Source organism: Bombyx mandarina, chromosome 19 (assembly GCF_030267445.1).
Source record: "Bombyx mandarina strain Sakado chromosome 19, ASM3026744v2".
In the NCBI taxonomy this organism is placed as follows: Eukaryota; Metazoa; Arthropoda; class Insecta; order Lepidoptera; family Bombycidae; genus Bombyx; species Bombyx mandarina.
Genome location: NC_143225.1, coordinates 11,091,774 through 11,110,622, shown reverse-complemented (window position 1 = coordinate 11,110,622; position 18,849 = coordinate 11,091,774). Strand labels below are relative to the sequence as shown.

Below are 18,849 nucleotides of genomic sequence, written 5' to 3'. Positions count from 1 at the left end.
ACCTACAAGTAAAAATATCCAACTCAGTTGACGATTAATTAATACATAATGAATTAATATATAATTAACACAGCATATACTTAAGTTTTACTTCGGTTTCCTCACAATACCTACATCAGGCTGAATCAGGAGTAAGACCTAGCTTATACATTTGCAACTTAAAGTATCTTGTATAAAATTAATGTCATAAATTACTGTACCACTGTAATCGGCAAATAATCGATGTTGGAGTACAAACGAACGTTCGACCTCATGTCTCAAGACTGGTGTTACATATTCACATTCTAAGGCCTTCGAAAATCGTCGTGGGGCATGATCCCAAAGTCATTGAACGTCACAAAAAAAAACTATATTTAAGACTTAATAATTGAAAACAAAATGTGTATGTTTTAATTTAATTCTTACACAATACTAGTGTCAAATTAATTCGTCAGCATTCCGAAGAATATAACAATTTGAATTACGTCTACAGTTGCAAGTATTAAAAATTTCGATGACAATAAATAAGTTGAACAATTTCATAAAACTAGTGATGCCCTGGTAGTCGAAATTCGAATATAATATAATTGAAATATAAGTTTGTACACTATTATGTTTCTATTGTTAAAGACTTTTATACTTCTATAATCACAGATTTCGCCAAGACTACACTATAGAAAAATATTAATAAAGACAAACAATATTTAATCTATTCTCAATTTGACCACAGACGTCAAGAACAAAAGTTTGACAATAAATAAATAGTATGCATGTGTGTGTGCGTTAAATACATGGTAGTGTGTGTGTGATGTTTTTTTTATTCATTTAATGTATTTATTAAACATAATTTAAAAAAATATTAACATTCTGCACTCCTTCTCTATACTCTCTATAAGTGTGGGAAATTTGATACTCCTCCGTCCGCGAAAGTTTTCGTAAAAAGGGATACAAAGTTTTTCCTTCACGTATTAATATATAGATAACTCAGCGCTCGCAATTAAATCATAATCGGCATTACTGCGACCGGTTAAAGGCAGCTAGCTGTGAGACACAATTGTGCTTTTCACTTTCTTCTGATAGCCTGCGTCCGACAGGTGCGACGCTTTTTTTTTCCGCCAAATTTTATAAGATATTTTGGTTACAACCGAAGTGATAAATTCGAAACAGATAATTTGCTCTCAATAAAATCAATTGCTGTTGACTTAATTATAACTTGAATGTAATGTAATTTTCTGTAAATGATATTTTTGAACTTTCAAAAATTACAATAAAACCAATGTTGGAGTAATATATCCATATCTATCCATATTCCATCATAAACCATGCAAAGAGATTTTGTTAGCACGCTCTGAGTCCAACAGTAAACACGCCTATCAATCAGAGAACAAACAAGTACAGCTGTTTTTCCAATCTCACAAGTACATTACGTAAGTTGTTCACAAATTCTCAAAGTTTACAGCATTATTTTGTTTGTCAGTCAACTCCGCGGTCAATCTTAGGTGAAAGGCTTACAAGAGTTGATACGCTAAATAACGCCGCTGCCGGCCTCACTAAAATTAGGGAGTTCAATAGGAAAATCTATTTACCTACTTACGATAGATAATTAGGAGCTTAAGAGGGCTATGGCTCACAGATGCAGGTTTCTGCTTAGAAACTAAATATACATTAAATCCCCTGACATGCTTAAACATTGTTAATGATACGTAAAATTTGAGTTTACGAACTTTAGCTTAGAAAAAAAACAATACCATATTATAGCTAAGCAGTTGATTTGAATGTTAGAAATGATTTACGGGTTGATAGGCCATAGTTGTGTGATGTGATATTCTGAGACTAATTACTATTAAAGTTATAGCCCATTAAAGTTTAAGGAATGATAATAATATGAAGACGCAAGTGAATTTGAATTATGTTTACCTCATTTAAATAGTTGAAGAAGGTTTTCTGGGTAGATATTTTTTCTAAATTTTAATGTTTAAATGGTTCTCATGTAAAGCAGCAAAAATGTCGCTTAAACCAAATACCCTTTACCCGTCAATTAATATTACATATATTTGATTTTTTTTTAAATCCGTTTATTATAATTTTTTGACTGTTCAAAATAAGCGTAATTGATTATAAGCGTGAAGCGTAAGTGACCTTTTATAATTAAAATACTGAATATTGAGAACTAGTTGTATGGTTTAATCTCACGTTTTCTACTATCACCGAGGACTATCGTGATCACGACAACTGTCAAGCATTCTAAACTTCGCAAATCATATAATAACAATAAATCTCGCAAAATAAAATCGCTGGATGTAGGCAGCGCAGGACCAGTCTTTGTGGCGAGGCTTGGGGGAGGCCTATGTCCAGCAGTGGACGTCCATGGGCTGATAAGAAGAAGAAGAAGAAATAAAATCGTAAAAGGAGTTTTAAAACGCAAAACCCAAAAAAAGTCTGATGTTTAAAATTAATTTTAATTCATAAGCCCTAATACTTATCAAATACAAAAAAATAATGAATATAAGACGGATATGGCAATACGAACTGCGATTTTAAGGGGAACTTAATTTAATTCCTTACGTTCTTTCACAGGATCGAGATGAGCAAACCAAACTTGAAATGAAACACCGGCAAGAAGAAGACGATTTGTACAGGAAATTTTCGAAACATAGAGAAGAAGAAAATAGAAGAATACGTGAAGAAATACAGGTGAATACCAGTTTGTTGTATTTTACGACCGGGAGATCTATGATTCTTGTATGAAGGATGGGAGTATTTTCCTCTATTCCCTCACAGCAACTAAGACGTCATTTAATTCTCGGTGATTCTCCAAATTTCAAAGAATATACATGTATTTTTTGTACAGTGAATTTTATTGAGACTCTTCTCAAGGAGAAGTTTCTTAAGTTTTCGGTATTAGGCTTTTATAATATAAAATAGTTGAAGAATTTGAAGATTACGTACTTACTATTTATTACGCGGTTTCCAAATGTGCACGGGACACATTGCTAGATGGATGCTCCTACCTTGAGACACTAGGTCGTAGGTTTAATATGAGAATAACGACTTTCTAGGCACACAGACCTGAATGCGCATTTTTTTTTAATTCTTTATTAGAGCCATACACCTATTAGGTTAAGTCGATAAGTTAAGTTTCGACTTTCCGAGGGATGATTATGAAAATAAACTTGGATTAGAAAAACTTGTATATTAAAGTAAAAAATCAATTCTCTAGGATACAGTGTCACTTATGACAAGGGTATCATGACAACGGATTTGCGTATTACAGCGCTCTCTAGTGACGGTTTTAGGAGTTGGAAAAAACAGGGTGAACATTCCGCCCACCATGAACTACAAAAGTTCATAGCCAACAATGAGGCCATCAAATTTTACATGTACAATTAACATCTCCATGAAACCGTAACATCTTAACCTAATAGTAATCAATAAAGAACTGCTCAACATGAACTAAATATAAATTACACATTAAAGAAACCATAATAACGACAAAGTTCAGTCAAGGGTTGCTTTTAAACAGTTCGTACTTACTTACAACTAAACAATAACAAAATACTTAATAGCTGATGCATCCAAAGATACATTTAAGTTACATACATTGCATGAAATATCTACAGTTATTCAGGTAAGTAATGTTAAAAAGCGATAGGCAAAATGCAAAGTTTGGAGACTGGTCTTACAATTTTAGATTTCTTACATTTGATAGTACCCTTGTGACATTATCTGGAAGTCAGTATGCTCTGGTACGACCTTGACCATTCGATACATCTTAACTATGTCCGCTGCGAAACATATAGGATAAGTACGCCATTTCATAATTATGTGTCGTAACTCTGGTTGAAGCCTTGGACCTACCAATAAATCATTGTTCAATGACTTGCCGCTGGTACCCTTACACGAAGCGTCGAAAACAACGCCGACCTTCGTTGTACTTTTGTCCTCGCGAACAACCAACTGCATGATGAGGTAGATAAACGCATCCTGGCTTAGCAGCTTCTTGTTTGTCATTAATTACTTCTATATGATTCATAGCCAGGTGGCTACATTTATTACCTTGGATTATTCTTGCTTCAAGAATGGATTATTTTCAAGTTTCTTCTTGAGCAAGTGGATTGTTGTCGCGAAAAGGAAGACCTACAACATAACGACCCAAACTGTCCCTAGTTGTAGTGGATTCAAAGTATCTTTCACAGGATTCTTCTTCCTTGGATAAAAGTGGATGATGCTAGTCAGTTTCAATCTCCCAGAACTGACGCAGCAAATCATTGATTGAGTTGTCATGGGTATGTGCGCTAATAATGTAAGGAGTATCCCCACTAACTTAAACTCGTCCCGACAGGATCCATCCCAGCTGTGTATTTTGAGCTGTCAAGGTTCCAGGTGGATTTCTCAATATGCCTTCTGACAAAACCTGACCATACACATCAGCGCCCAGTAGAAGATCTATATTGCTTGGTGTACCATATCCTGGATCAGCCATCTGCAATTGCAACAATACCGGCCAATCCTGAAATTGAATTTGCTGTGAAGGAAGAGTGGATGTTAGGCAGTTTAAAACATAGGCTTGAACGGGATAGCTAAAAGAGTTATATGTGGACTGTACTTTAAATTGAACCATATGTTTTACTGAAATACTAGATTTTTCTCCTCCTAAACCAGATATGGTACTTAGAACTGGCAACCTTCAAAGCTGCAAAAGTTGAACTGCGTGTTCACTAATAAACGAGGCTTGAGAGCCCTGATCCAACAATGCCCTAAGTGTGTGATACATACCCTTGTTGGATACATAAACTAATGCGCTAGCTAACATTACTTGACTACTTGATCTCATTTCACTGTTAGAAAAATGGCTGACAACACGCTCCACGTGATCCGCTGCCTGCGGTTCTTGTGCTGGCTCCCGCTGTTGATTAGTGGGCTGACTAGGACCCGCCAGGGTCGGATTGTGAGTGCCGCCTTCCTGATGCAGCAGCGAGTGATGACGTTGGCCACAGCACCGACAAGCCGTGCGTCGTTTGCACTGTGTTACCGAATGGTTAGCTCCGAAGCAATTGAAACACAGTTTTCTCTTCTGGATGAAGTCCCGGCGATTCCCGATGGCTTCTTGTACAAATTTCTTGCATTGATAAAGCAAGTGATGTCCCGAACAGAATGGGCAGGATACAGACGTCGTCACGCTGAACACCTTCGGTTTATCCGCTGCATCTTTGCCTCTAAACTCTCTTCTTTGGTTTGGTTCTAAAAACTCGAGTGCTCGATATCTTGATTCCAGGAATGATTGGAACTCGCTTAGTGTAGGCAATCGATCAGCCTGTTCGCTTAGTTTTTGTTCCCATTGTTTCTGGGATTCATTATCCAATTTTATTGTGATGAGATATATAATCAGGATGTCCCATGTCGATACAGGTATACCAAGGTTAGATAAAGCGTGCAAGCAATCATTTGTCGTATCGAGTATTTGTTTAACACCGTTGGATGACTCTGAAGATAAAGCCCTTTGGCCCACCAGCCTGGCCAGAATGCTGTTCGCGATGTAACGTTTGTTATTGTACCTTTTGTTTAATAGCTATATTCGTTATTTTCGCATCCCAATATAACATTCTGGTGATTTTCTTCAAACTAACCAGTGTTGTTCCAATAATTGCAATCTCGTTTCGATATATTCCCTTGTTATTCTAGACGCAGGTGACTTTTTGAAATTAATCTTTGCCTTAAATATCTTATTTTGAATATCGGTTTTTTAATATAACTGTCCGGGCCCATTCTTCACATTCACTAGTACTTAGCAACGAAATAGTTTTGTGTTAATTACGGTTTGTAACATTCTTTGCACTTAAAATTGTTGTTTATCATTAGTTGTTTTCTTATCCGGCTCGAAGGACCATGTTCGACTTTCCGAGGGATGATTATGAAAATAAACTTGGATTAGAAAAACTTGTATATTAAAGTAAAAAATCAATTCTCTAGGATACAGTGTCACTTATGACAAGGGTATCATGACAACGGATTTGCGTATTACAGCGCTCTCTAGTGACGGTTTTAGGAGTTGGAAAAAACAGGGTGAACAGCTAATGAGCATTTGAATTGCGAAAAAATAGACCAAATAGTACCCAAATAGTGACCAAATATGTGCGGCTCAACATAAATACATACAAGTATTATACGGAGTCGCTAAAAGAATCCGCTACAAAAATACAGCAGTATTCAAATATCTAAGTCGGCAGTATAAATAAATGTTCAGCAGAACAATCTAGAGTCACATCATATAATGCCTCTGGCCTTTCCCTAACGTATCGATGACATCTTTCAGGACGAATGGGAGCGCGAATTAGAAAGGTTAACCAGCCGGTTCCAACAAGAAATGCAGGTGAAAAAGAGAAGACCAGACGCCGAGATCGGTGCTCTAACCCTACGGCATCAACAGGAACGGGCAGACCTGGAGAAGAACATGACACTTCGTAGGGATAAGAAGAAAGAAAGCTTGACCAGGAAAATGTTGGAGCACGAAAGGTAAATTTAGATAAATATGGCATATACCAAGATACCGGGTAGTAAGCGGTTACCATCGCTTTGAATCCAGCAACGGCAGGGGCATGGCCCAGCTACCTACTAACGAGGAAAACTCTGCTAGAACCTCATTTGACGAAAGACAATCATAGCGCTAACTAAAACAGAAGATAGAAGGACATTATCATGTTTTAAAGCGATTTTCGCCAAAATCGATGAAATCTTACGAACAGGGACTCAATAAATGTAGGGTATTCGCAAGTACGTCACCATCTTAACTTTCATAGTTCAAGTTCGAGTTTAAAGTATTATTTTTGAATTGCTTCTTCTTCACTAATCTCGTCTGTGTTGACCACGAAAACTGTAAAGTTACGTAATCAAATCCAGGGCGGCAACAGCAGCTCTAGTCGAGAAGCAAAGTCACGAAATGATGGAGCTGATCCAGGAACGTCGTTCGGAGTACATGGCGGCATCTTCACTGTACGTGGATGGGGAGGAAGCTCCTCCGTACCCAGCCCGAGCCCCGCCTCCCCAACCACCGCTAGTGTCGAAGTTCCACATCTACACCGACCCGGCGGAGTTCTCCGAAGTCGATAAAATTGCTATTTCGGTAAGTTTGTCCGTATTTTATAAGAATTGATATGGATATATCTGTGACTTAAATGATACCCCTACTATACAATACAGCAGATATGTTTTCTTATGCGTAATAGCTGAATGGACTCATGGTCAACCTGGTATTAAGTTACCGGGCCTTTAAGAATTGCATAATACTGAATAGGTCGTGAGGTGCAAACTTTTTTTCGATAAATTTCTCTTTATAACCTATTCTTAATTAACCCCCTTAGGTAGCACAAGAAGACCAAAAAACCTTCACGGATTTAGTTCGGCAACTCGTCGGCAGATGTGCAAGTGACGTTGAGAAGGCAAGAACTATCTTCCGGTGGATTACTGTGAAGAATCTGAACAATATTCAATTTGACGACAACCTTAGAGGGGATTCCCCATTAGGGTTGCTGAGGGGAATCAAACATGGCACGGAGAGTTACCACGTCTTATTCAAGAGATTGTGCAGGTAAGTTTTAGGGGAAATTGAAAGGAAAAGGAAAAGTCCCGAGGTGGATTGATGTCATGCAGATGACAGGCCATAAAAGTGATACTATTTTCCGTCTTCAAACGAGGCTTATGGGGAATATTAAGCGGTAAGCAGCAGCTTGGCTCTGCCCCTGGCATTGCTGAAGTCCATGGGCGACGGTAACCATTCACCATCAGGTGGGCCGTATGCTCGTATGCCTACAAGGGCAATAAAAAAAAACATGAGCAGCATGATATTAGGGGACATGCTGTGCCGGGGGATAAGGGCAAGAAGAAGTTGGGGTAAAATGCAAACCCTCACGGGTTGGTGTTACCATCCTAACATCTACCTCAAAGAATTATTAACCTTAAATAGGCAAACAATTATAAGGACCACCCGTAACTGACCCGTAAGAAGAACTGAATTTCATCGTCCTCTGTGTGTACCCTAAAACCGGTCGGATTATGACGGTGGAAGGTCGTATTGAGTCCCTCAACTGTGACGCAGAGATTTACTTTAAAAAGTTCTAATTTATGACCGATATTATCAAACTATTCAATAAATCAAAGTGAATATGTCAAATCTAAACGAATACCTCGTGCTGATCATCTTTTTACAATGCTATGTTAAAAGTCAACTGAATGTTTTCTGTATCTACCTTCCTCAACCAATAATAATACTTGTCGATCTTCAACAGTTACGCAGGCCTTCATTGCGTGGTCATAAAGGGGTACAGCAAGTCGGCCGGTTACCAACCAGGAGTGCGCTTCGAAGACAACAGATTCCGTAACTCTTGGAACGCGGTGTACGTGGCGGGAGCGTGGCGCTTCGTGCAGTGTAACTGGGGCGCCAGACATTTGGTTAATGCAAAGGACGCTCCTAAGCCCGGGAACAGAGGAAAAAGTGATAGTTTGAGGTTAGAACGCCAGACGGTGAATTCACTCTCTTCAGAATTCACCCTGCCTCTTTCGGCCGTGAAGTAGTAATGCGTTTCGGTTTGAAGGGTGGGGCAGCCGTTGTAACTATACTGAGACCTTAGAACTTATATCTCAAGGTGGGTGGCGCATTTACATTGTAGATGTCCATGGACTCCAGTAACCACTTTACACCAGGTGGGCTGTGAGCTCGTCCACCCATCTAAGCAATAAAAAAAAAAGATACCGTTAAAAAAAAGATATTTGTGAATTCAATGATGATTCGTAACACGCCTATCCACAAATAATCGTGATAGAAAACTAAATTTTTCAACTTATATGATTTTTTAAGCTGTATCATGTGTACATCTGCTGTGTACATACGATTTCGAGATCATTCGCAGATATTTTTGTATTTATTAAAGCCGGTCTGACCCAAAAAAATGCCTACAAAAACGCGAATCTTTCAGTATCTTTTGTCCCATTACCATTCTTACTCTTACATACTTTGTCACGTGTACTTTTTTTCTATTTTATTTCTTAGAGGGGTGGACGAGCTCACAGCCCACCTGGTGCTAAGTGGTTACTGGAGCCCATAGACATCCACAACGCAAATACGCTACCCACCTTAAATTATAAGTTCTAAGGTCTCAGTACAGTTACAACGGCTGCCCCACCGGCTGAAATAGGCAGGGCGGTGGTACCTACCCGTGCGGACTCAGAAGACGTCCTACCACCATTTTTTATTAAAGCCGTTCTGACCTAAAAATGCCTACAAAAACGCGAATCTTTCAGTATTTTTTTCCCATTCTCATTCTTACTCTTACATACTTTGTCACGTGTACTTAAATTTTCATCTCAACCTCGTCACGATTACAGATACGAATACGACGACCATTACTTCCTGACGGACCCTAGGGAGTTCATCTACGAGTTTTTCCCTCTTCAGCCGGACTGGCAGTTGCTGAAGACGCCCATCACTCTGCACGACTTCGAGGAGTTGCCGTTCGTGCGATCCCTCTTCTTCAGATACGGACTATACTTCAGCGATCCTAACACCAAGGCGGTCATGTACACTGACTCGACTGGTGAGAATTGTAGAAATGTTTACTTATGACCGGTTTTTGTACAAATTGGGTGTAAAACTTTTAAAAAATCATTCTCGGAAACTGTAATCATCACGTTCGTACTGAAACAGTAATCATCATTATCATCATCATTAGCCTTTATCTGCCCACTGCTGGACATAGGCCTTCCCCAATGCCTTCCACATAATGCGATCCTCCGCCTTCCGCATCCAACGACTTCCCGCCGTGCGCACTAAGTCGTCAGTCCACCTGGTTGGAGGACTGACGACTTAGTGCGATAGAAACGGTAATAAGACTAAGTAATAAATTAATCGTTTTTTAAAGTTCATACTTCGTCAACCGTCAACGTATTTTGATTAATTCCCGCGCGTCACGCGGGACCGTTAACCCCGCGTTTTCGTGGCTTTACACATTCAGACGAGGGGCTAACTGGTGGAACCCGTAGACATCAGGAGAAGTATGCCACTACACTTGAGAAACGAGGTTAAAATCAGCGGTTAATCTGTAGATCACTGTTATTTGTTGAATTCCAGTTGTGACCTAAATATTTTAATTTCGCTTAGCTACTGCTTTCTATACCTATGTGACAATACTACAGCAAAACAAACGGAATGTAGACTTGTATTAAATAGTTATCTCATAACTAGGCCGCATAGGAATAATTTCTTTGCTAAAAAAGCCTTTAGGTTAAAAGTCACTTCAATTTATATATAATTTATATTTGTCGTCGTCATGGCCTAAAAGATAAGACGTCCGGTGCATTCGTATCTAGCGATGCACCGGTGTTCGAATCCCGCAGGCGGGTACAAATTTTTCTAATGAAATACGTATTAAACAAATTTTTATGATTGACTTCCACGGTGAAGGTATAATATCGTCGGCACGGGTAGGTACCACCACCCTGCCCATTTCTGCCGTGAAGCAGTAATGCGTTTCGGTTTGAAGGGTGGGGCAGCCGTTGTAACTATACTCGAGACCTTAGAACTTATATCTCAAGGTGAGTGGCGCATTTACGTTGTAGATGTCTATGGGCCAGTAAACACCAGGTGGGCTGTGAGCTCGTCCACCTATCAAAGCAATAAATATATATATATATATACAAATCTAAATTTCCATATACGTAGGTGCGGCGACTATGCGCATAGCCATGCCTGCACACATGCAGAGCTCGCTGATCTTCCACTACAACCTCAAGTTCTATGATACGGAGGGAGATGGTTTTGATGGAGTCAGCCTCAAGAGATTTGTTATGCAGGTTCGTTAAAAACCAATTTTGATTTACATTTGAAGATAGCTTACTGTATTACTTGTCTCTTCTGTCATCGTGATCAACTCATACAACTCTAGTTAGAGGTATACTCTACACCTATGACGTATTTCTCAAGTGACCAAAAATTACTCGTCCGATCAGGCACTTTTGACAATATCACAGAGGTCAGTTTGGTATTTTAGATTAACTATCTGGTTTTAAGTCACAAAAAATGTCAGTTAAAGACCAAGAACTGAAAATGTTTTACCGAATGAAATTATTATTGAACAGACCGTACTTGGTAGAGCTCATCTGAGAACCCACAAATTAACGCAACCCATTATTTTTTCTCTTGTATACATTTCTCCGTTCTATTTACCCTTTCGATTGCGCAAATAAAGTAATTTGTTTGGTATAACGGAACCAAATATCCGAACGTGCGATACCGCCCCCGTCGCCGCCTTACCCCCCGCTGAGACCGAGCTCTCTGAGCCAGAAGAAAACACGCGCTCTCGGCGCCCGCGACGACGACCGGCAAAATATTGTCAGTCTTAGTTTATCTGTACGGTTCTCAACTCATTTTGTATTTTATTTTAGTTATTATCTCGCTTTTATATTAAAACCTAATACAAATCAGTGTAAACATAATTTCCATATCTTCTTCGCAAACAGCACGGAACACCGAACTCACAAAAACTCACAAAAGCCCCTCCAGTCGGACTTTTAGTGTTAAATTACTCATTAATCTTTTCCCTTATAAATCGAGTTCCGCGCGGCCATTAACGCGATTCTGAGACACGCATTTAAGTTACGATAAGTAAAACAAAATACACACGCCCAAGTTGGACAATAGCAGTTATTGATAATCGAATCTTACTGGTGGTAGGACCTCGCGTGAGTCCGCACGAGTAGGTACCACCACCCCGCCTATTTCTGCCGTGAAGCAATAATGCGTTTCGGCTTGAAGGGTGGGGCAGCCGTTGTAACTATACTGAGACCTTAGAACTCATGTCTCAGTGTGTGTGGCGGCATTTGCATTGTAGATGTCTATGGGCTCCAGTAACTACTTAACACCAGGTGGGCTGTGAGGTCGTTCACCTATCTAAGCAGTAAAAAAAATTTCAGTCAGTTGTGGGCAATGTGGTGTCATTCCGGGTGCACGCTCCGTGCAGCGGTGCCTTCCTGCTCGACATCTTCGCGAACGCTGTCACTCCGCGGGAATACCTCACCGGCGAACCAATGAAGTTCAAGAGTGTCTGCAAATTTAAGGTAATTACTCCGCTGGTCGCTACCGCCCCTACTACGATCCTATTTACACCAGTGGGCAAAATTATGGGGGGTTAATGATCGAAACCAGTCACCCGATTTTCAAAACTTATTGCCCAAAATAATCGACATTATTGATGAAATGTAGCAACAAGTTGAATTTGTCGTGGCCTAACGGATAAGACGTCCGATGTATTCGTGTTGAGCGATGCACCGGTGTTCGAATCTCAGGTGGGTACCAGTTTTTCTAATGAAATACGTACTCAACAAATGTTGACTTCCACGGTGAAGGAATAACATCGTGTAATAAAAATGAAACCCGCAAAATTATAATTTGCGTAATTACTGGTGGTAGGACCTCTTGTGAGGCCGCGCGGGTGGGTACCACCGCCCTGCCTATTTCTGCCGTGAAGCAGTAATGCGTTTCGGTTGGAAGGGTGGGGCAGTCGTTGTAAATATACTGAGACTTCAGAACTTATATCTCAAAGCGTGTGGCGCATTTACGTTGTAGATGTCTATGGGCCCCAGTAACCACTTAACATCAGGTGGGCTCATCCACACATCTAAGAAATAAAAAAAATAAAAAAACCGTAATTAAATCCATTTAATGAAGCATCACTTAAATATCTTATTTATTTATTTATTTTCTTTCTAACCCCGTCTATCCTAAAGAAAAAATAGATTAGTTTCGATGGGAAAAGGCATGTTGGTTGGTCTGTTTGGTTGTGTATAACGGAACCTTTGGGGGTCATTTTAATCGACTTCAAGTCGTACCATTGTCTTGAAAATTTGCATACACATCAAGCGCCGATGACAATAGAATAATTTTCTGAATTTTATCAACAACAACAGAATAAAAAACGAAAAATGAAATTAATTATTGTTTGTTCGTTTTGCTGTTTAAGTGTCTTTTTTTCTTAGTTTTTAAACTTTATTAGATTATTGATAAGTTTGAATTGGGATGAAGTTGTTGTAGCCTAGGGAGAAAACATCCTATGTAGGTACTCGTGTCGAGCGACGTGATTGTGCCGGTGGTGGCAAATGACCTCCAACGTGAGTGACCGAATACCGTCGTGTAATAAAAATAAAAACCGCAAATATCATAATTTACGTAATTGCTGGTGGTAGGGTCTCTTGTGGGCCCGCACGGATATATTTATTTCGAAGCACCCAACACTGTTTAAAAGGGAAGACAGCTGTTAAACATTACAATTGACGCTTAGATCTCATGTCTCAACGTGAGTGGAGTCATTAAATTTGCGATCTCCATGGGTTGTGGGGACTATTTGAAACCAGATATTTTTTAATATCATTTTTTTTTTGCTTTGCTTTACTGGAACCTTAGATATCTACAATTTTCCACCCACCTTGAGATATAAGTTCTAAGGTCTTAAGTATAGTTAGAACGGCTGCCCTACCCTTCAGACCGAAACGCATTACTGCTTCACGGCAGAAATAGGCAGGGCGGTGGTACCTACCCGCTTGGACTCACAAGAGGTCCTACCACCAGTAATACGGTCGCGACGAGGTATTCAATGAATCATTAATATTATCCTTTTCTTTCTTTTTTCAGATTTGTTGTGCGGAACTACAGACTGTGATGGTTCCGCTGCCGGACTGCGCGAGTGGAGAGTGGGGTCCGACTAAAGCCACAAGGCTCTTTGGACTCGTACCTATAACTCACCAGGTCAGCTTTCTTTATTACACTATATGAATAGACGAAGATCCACTTGTTACAGGTGGTTTTCAAACGAGGTTTGAGAGTCCTCAGCTGTAAGCAGCGGCTTCTCTGTGCTTGGCTGTGTTAACCCATAGACATCAATAAGTAAAGGCTTCTGACAACCTTGAGACCTGATATCAGACTAAATTGTATTTTATAAAGCTTGCCGCAACTAGAACGCATGATAACTTTGCCGCGGAAATGAAAAGAATGATATATTTTTTTTTTATTGCTTAGACGGGTGGACGAGCTCACAGCCCATCTGGTGTTAAGAAATAAGCAGGGTGGTACATACCCACTCGTTCTTAGATCATGCCCTACTTACTACATTTAAGAACTCTCTCTCTACTTCAACCTACTATGTCCACCCAATGCTGAATGTAGGTCTTTTCATATGCACTCCATTCATTTCGGTCTCTTGTCTGTCGCATCCTTACCAGCTATTTGGACTAGGTTATCGGTCCACCTCAGTGGTTGTCTGCCCATTACGACATCCAGAACGATGTCTCCACTCAAATATTTTTGTGCCCCAATTATTGTCCATTGATTGAAGAACCGAACTGACTTAGACTCTCATTCCAGCTACTACATCCGTAGCAACACATTGCTCGACTAATTTATTATCAATGTACTCAATAATTATCTCAATGATTTGGCATCTTAAAAGCGCTGATGTTTAAGACCATCCTGCGCATTCCTGTCGCTTAAGAATCATGCCTTCCGGTTTGGAGGATACAGAAGTTAAAAAAATTAATAAATACCCCAATTTTAAGTCTCAAAATGGGGCATTCACGTCGTAATATCTCTGGACTCAGACAATAGACTTACATCAGAAGACTCGCGATATCGTCTGCCTGTATTTCAAATTTTAAAAAAAACTGCGAAATCATATCATCTCATTCCATATTATATCATAATTTAATTGAAACATTTTATATAATCACAGGAAGCATTAGTGTTCGCGGGTCGGGAACTAGAAATCCAATTCCGAATGTCGCGCCCACTGGCGGACTTCATGGCAACACTGCACAAAAATGGCGTCGACGAAAAACGTTTGTCGAAATACGTGCAACAAAACGTTTCTGATGACATCGTATCGTTTTATATAACTTTTCCGGAGGAGGGTAAGCACTTCGAAAATCTGCCTTAATTTTCTTTCTTTGACTATTTATAAAGTAATTAAAAAAAAATGACTTGAAGAGCTAATCACTTAAAGCTTTTATTAAATGTAAACTTAAAAAGTTACTATCAAACCTTCTATAGTGGTGTACATATTATTATTATATTAATAATAATTTATGTAAAGCAGAAGACTTTAACCGAACATGCCCTTAAAAGATTTTACATTTAAAATGACGGTTAGCTAGAAACCTTAGCAACCCACTGTTTAAGTTTAACGTTATAAAACTATTATTTTTTTAATTATCAACACATTTAACGAAGACCATTTCGATGCCTCCAATGAATACTACGCTAACTCCAAACGAACGTTTAAACGAAAAAAGTTGATAAAACCTTTATTATTGCAGATATATTTATGGGTTTTTTTTGTGTAACTAGCTGATTTACTCTTGCTTCGAACCCCATCAATACTTTTAAAATGTAATACTTTTAAAATAGTGAATCGATTTGCGTGAAAAACGAAAATTTCAAAATGTTTAGTTAGAGTAGTGTTCATTGGAGGCATCAATTTGAGGCCGTCAGCGCAAAAGTGGCCTAAACTTACCATAGCCTTACCATATGGAGATAATGAGGTTCGAATTTACCGTTACAATACTTTGTAGGCAAAAAAAATACGCGCTAAAATGATGTTTACAAAGTCATCTGTTATCTACGGATGAAACTAGGGATAGGCCGATTTTGCATCAAAATTTATTATGTTTTAAATAAATTGTAATACATAAACACGAATATGAATTGTAGGTTAGGCCCCTTTACGCTGACGGCCTCATTTATTTTAAAAATTAAGATTATACAAAAGCCTGTGTTTGTTTCAAGATGAAATTTCATCTAGGAGGGACTTCGGTTCCCTCTGTATTTTGTACCGTATATTCCATGGGGAGTGCTCTGAGGAATTGTTCGAGATGATACCGACATCTCGTTTTTACCATCGCACCGCCCGCCACCGGAGTAGAGTTCATCCATACTACCTGGAGCCACTGCGGTCATCCACAGTGCGTTTCCAGAGATCTTTTTTGCCACGTACCATCCGGCTATGGAATGAGCTCCCCTCCACGGTGTTTCCCGAGCGCTATGACATGTCCTTCTTCAAACGAGGCTTGTGGAGAGTATTAAGCGGTAGGCAGCGGCTTGGCTCTGCCCTTGGCATTGCTGAAGTCCATGGGTGACGGGAACCACTCACCATCAGGTGGGCCGTATGCTCGTCTGCCTACAAGGGCAATAAAAAAAATAACAGACTCGAAAGGGGAGATTAATCTAAAGAAATAATACTAACAGAACACAACTAATGCTTCACCCATAATAGAACTCGATGATTTATGAATGAATTATCGACTCGTCCTCGCTTCGCTTCGGAAACTGTAATTTATTATTGATTTCTCCACTATTTAATGGATGTTATTATACATATAAACCTTCCTCTTCAATCACTCTATCTATTAAGAAAAACAGCATTAAAATCCGGTGCGTAGTTTTAAAGATTTAAGCATACATAGGGATATAGGGACAGAGAAAGCGACTTTGTTTTATACTATGTAGTGATGTATGAATTATGAATTTTCCAGGTCAATATGGTCTCGACATTTACACCCGTGAGCGTGGAGGACCTACGGCCATCCACCAGAACGGCTCCACCGAGAAGGAGAAGCACCTCCTAACTCACTGCTGCAAGTACCTCATCAACAGCAGTAAAAGGAATTGATTACTGCTACAGTATGCTGCTGACAATGCCAATTAATCTGCCGTCCTATTCAAACATTCCTTCCGACAGGTTTGCGCAACAAGAACAACCTAATTGTATCTGAATATTTGAATTAATATAACGAATTGTTGATTTTGATTATTATGTAGTGTTTACAAACGTTTCTTTTTAAAAAAAAATTGCCTCGGGATAAGTAGATTCGTCTTTTAAAAAAAACATTATTTAAAACACAAAATGTTCCACGATGTTGCCAATCATGTTTAAATTCACATCTTCCTTTCCAAAATCGTCAATGATAAATTTAACGTAATAACATCACTCTATACATTCCAGTTGAACTGTAGTAAAAAAATACCTAATTTAAGATAACACTATCCAACAAAAAATCTCACTAAACTACCGACTTCTTTACCTGATAAATATTGATGACTGGAAATAAGGAATATTTTTCGAATTAAATTACGCCTTCGCATATTTCTATAATTCAACTACACTTCTAAGTCAACAGATGCCAAAACATCTTAACCCTTGTTCCATTTATTATTGAATTGTAAAATCGTATTTGATATAAATTAAACTATAAACTATATACAATATTATAATTGTATAGATGAGTCGACTATTATCAAAGCCGGCAATCTGACTTTTGGACAATGATTGGTAAATCAGAAAAACGAATTATTGACTTTGTATTCCATTGGCAGTCACAAAACTCTTCGGAACGACATCTTAGATAAATAACAGGTTAACTATTAACCTTTATTTAATGCAGGTTTTGAACCGTATTCTTTGAAGGAGACGATTATATTCAAATAAATCTGTATTGACATATCAATAAAAATTTTTCGTCCAAATGCACAGATTGCCACCTTTGATAATAGACGACTCAGATATAGTACTTTCAGCAAAGTCCCCACAATAGAGCTCTCTCCACGATCCCATCACAAAACATTATTTACCCTCAAATGTAAAAAAAAAAACATACCATACCCACGAAAATGTATTGTTAAGTTTAATTTTTATAAATAAATAAATAAAATCTATATTAACTTCGCTTTTATACGATTCTTTACCCAAATGTAGATAATATATAACATAGATTAATCTAGAAATAAAACACCGTCCTTTAAAGAAATCAATTTATTTTATAGTATTTTTTTTTTGTAAAAATGTTTTCTAAGTACCTAATGTCAAGTTGTGTATTTGCAATCTAATTGCTTTTTTATACATTTTTATCGCTTTGTATAAAATAGAGTAAGAATAATTGTTAATATATATTTCTTTATTCCATTTAATTATTTTATATTGATGTAATAAATCAAATTTTTTTATCAAAATAATTAATTGAAAATAATAGAAATTTCAAAAATCACAAAATTGTAATAACTCTCAATGACTCGATTAATTGTAGATGGCAAAATTTATCTCTAAATGTCTCAGAAGAATTGAGAAAAAAATAATTCTGAGATGTGCAAAACGAATTAAACAAAACCAGAACATATTTAAATATGGTGTAACAGGGATTTGATGATTTGCTATTAAGAATACACGTACTGAATTTTATTTCATTCAACCAGTCGACACCCACTTTAATCAATTAAATAATTAATTATATAAACTTCGATTCTGTATAAAATTTGTTTATAATCTGTTACACCTTGTCTATGTTTAGATGAGTTGTCTCAACGATAGCATTTGATTATTTATTGAAACATATATACAGTTAAGATATAGACAGTTAAGATTGAATTCTATTGATGATTATTTTATATTAATTGCCAATTAACTATTGTAACTACAATATTGAGATTCCATAAAATATATATAGAGGGGTGAAAGGGTTCGCTTAAAACGCGACATTTATCATTGTAATTAAAGGTGCGTTTTATTTGGTATTAGCATCAACAGTTCGATGTTTTTAATTGAACTTCAATTATGTTTACCTCATTCAGATAGCTGAAGAAGTTTTCAAAATTCTATACTTTGAATGGATCTTCTGTAAAATTGCAAAAAATGACGATTAAACTTTCACCCCTAAAATGAGTATTTGAAGTATAACATATAGCAAAGAGACTTCCACGAGTGTTGTTCCATATCATAGAAATGCAAACAAAATTATAATTCAATGCAATATTATTTCTAATTATATACCTAACCGCACAAAGCA

At 38.0% G+C, this 18,849-nt stretch overlaps 1 protein-coding gene across 4 annotated transcripts in view; it reads left to right on the top strand.

Annotated features, from left to right (window-relative positions):
- Hil (peptidase hillarin) overlaps positions 1–17,631 on the top strand; it is a 75,211-nt gene extending 57,580 nt beyond the window's left edge. For all 4 annotated transcript variants that reach the window (XM_028184410.2, XM_028187427.2, XM_028169751.2 and 1 more), the window contains exons 5-15: positions 2,557–2,673; positions 6,293–6,492; positions 6,877–7,099; positions 7,338–7,564; positions 8,262–8,480; positions 9,358–9,566; positions 10,691–10,821; positions 11,941–12,084; positions 13,655–13,768; positions 14,748–14,925; positions 16,546–17,631. In XM_028184410.2, coding sequence (XP_028040211.1) covers positions 2,557–2,673; positions 6,293–6,492; positions 6,877–7,099; positions 7,338–7,564; positions 8,262–8,480; positions 9,358–9,566; positions 10,691–10,821; positions 11,941–12,084; positions 13,655–13,768; positions 14,748–14,925; positions 16,546–16,682 — 1,899 coding nt within the window. In that variant the 3' untranslated portion in view covers positions 16,683–17,631. The remainder of the gene's footprint in view (positions 1–2,556; positions 2,674–6,292; positions 6,493–6,876; positions 7,100–7,337; positions 7,565–8,261; positions 8,481–9,357; positions 9,567–10,690; positions 10,822–11,940; positions 12,085–13,654; positions 13,769–14,747; positions 14,926–16,545) is intronic.
- Positions 17,632–18,849: the final 1,218 nt, after the last annotated feature.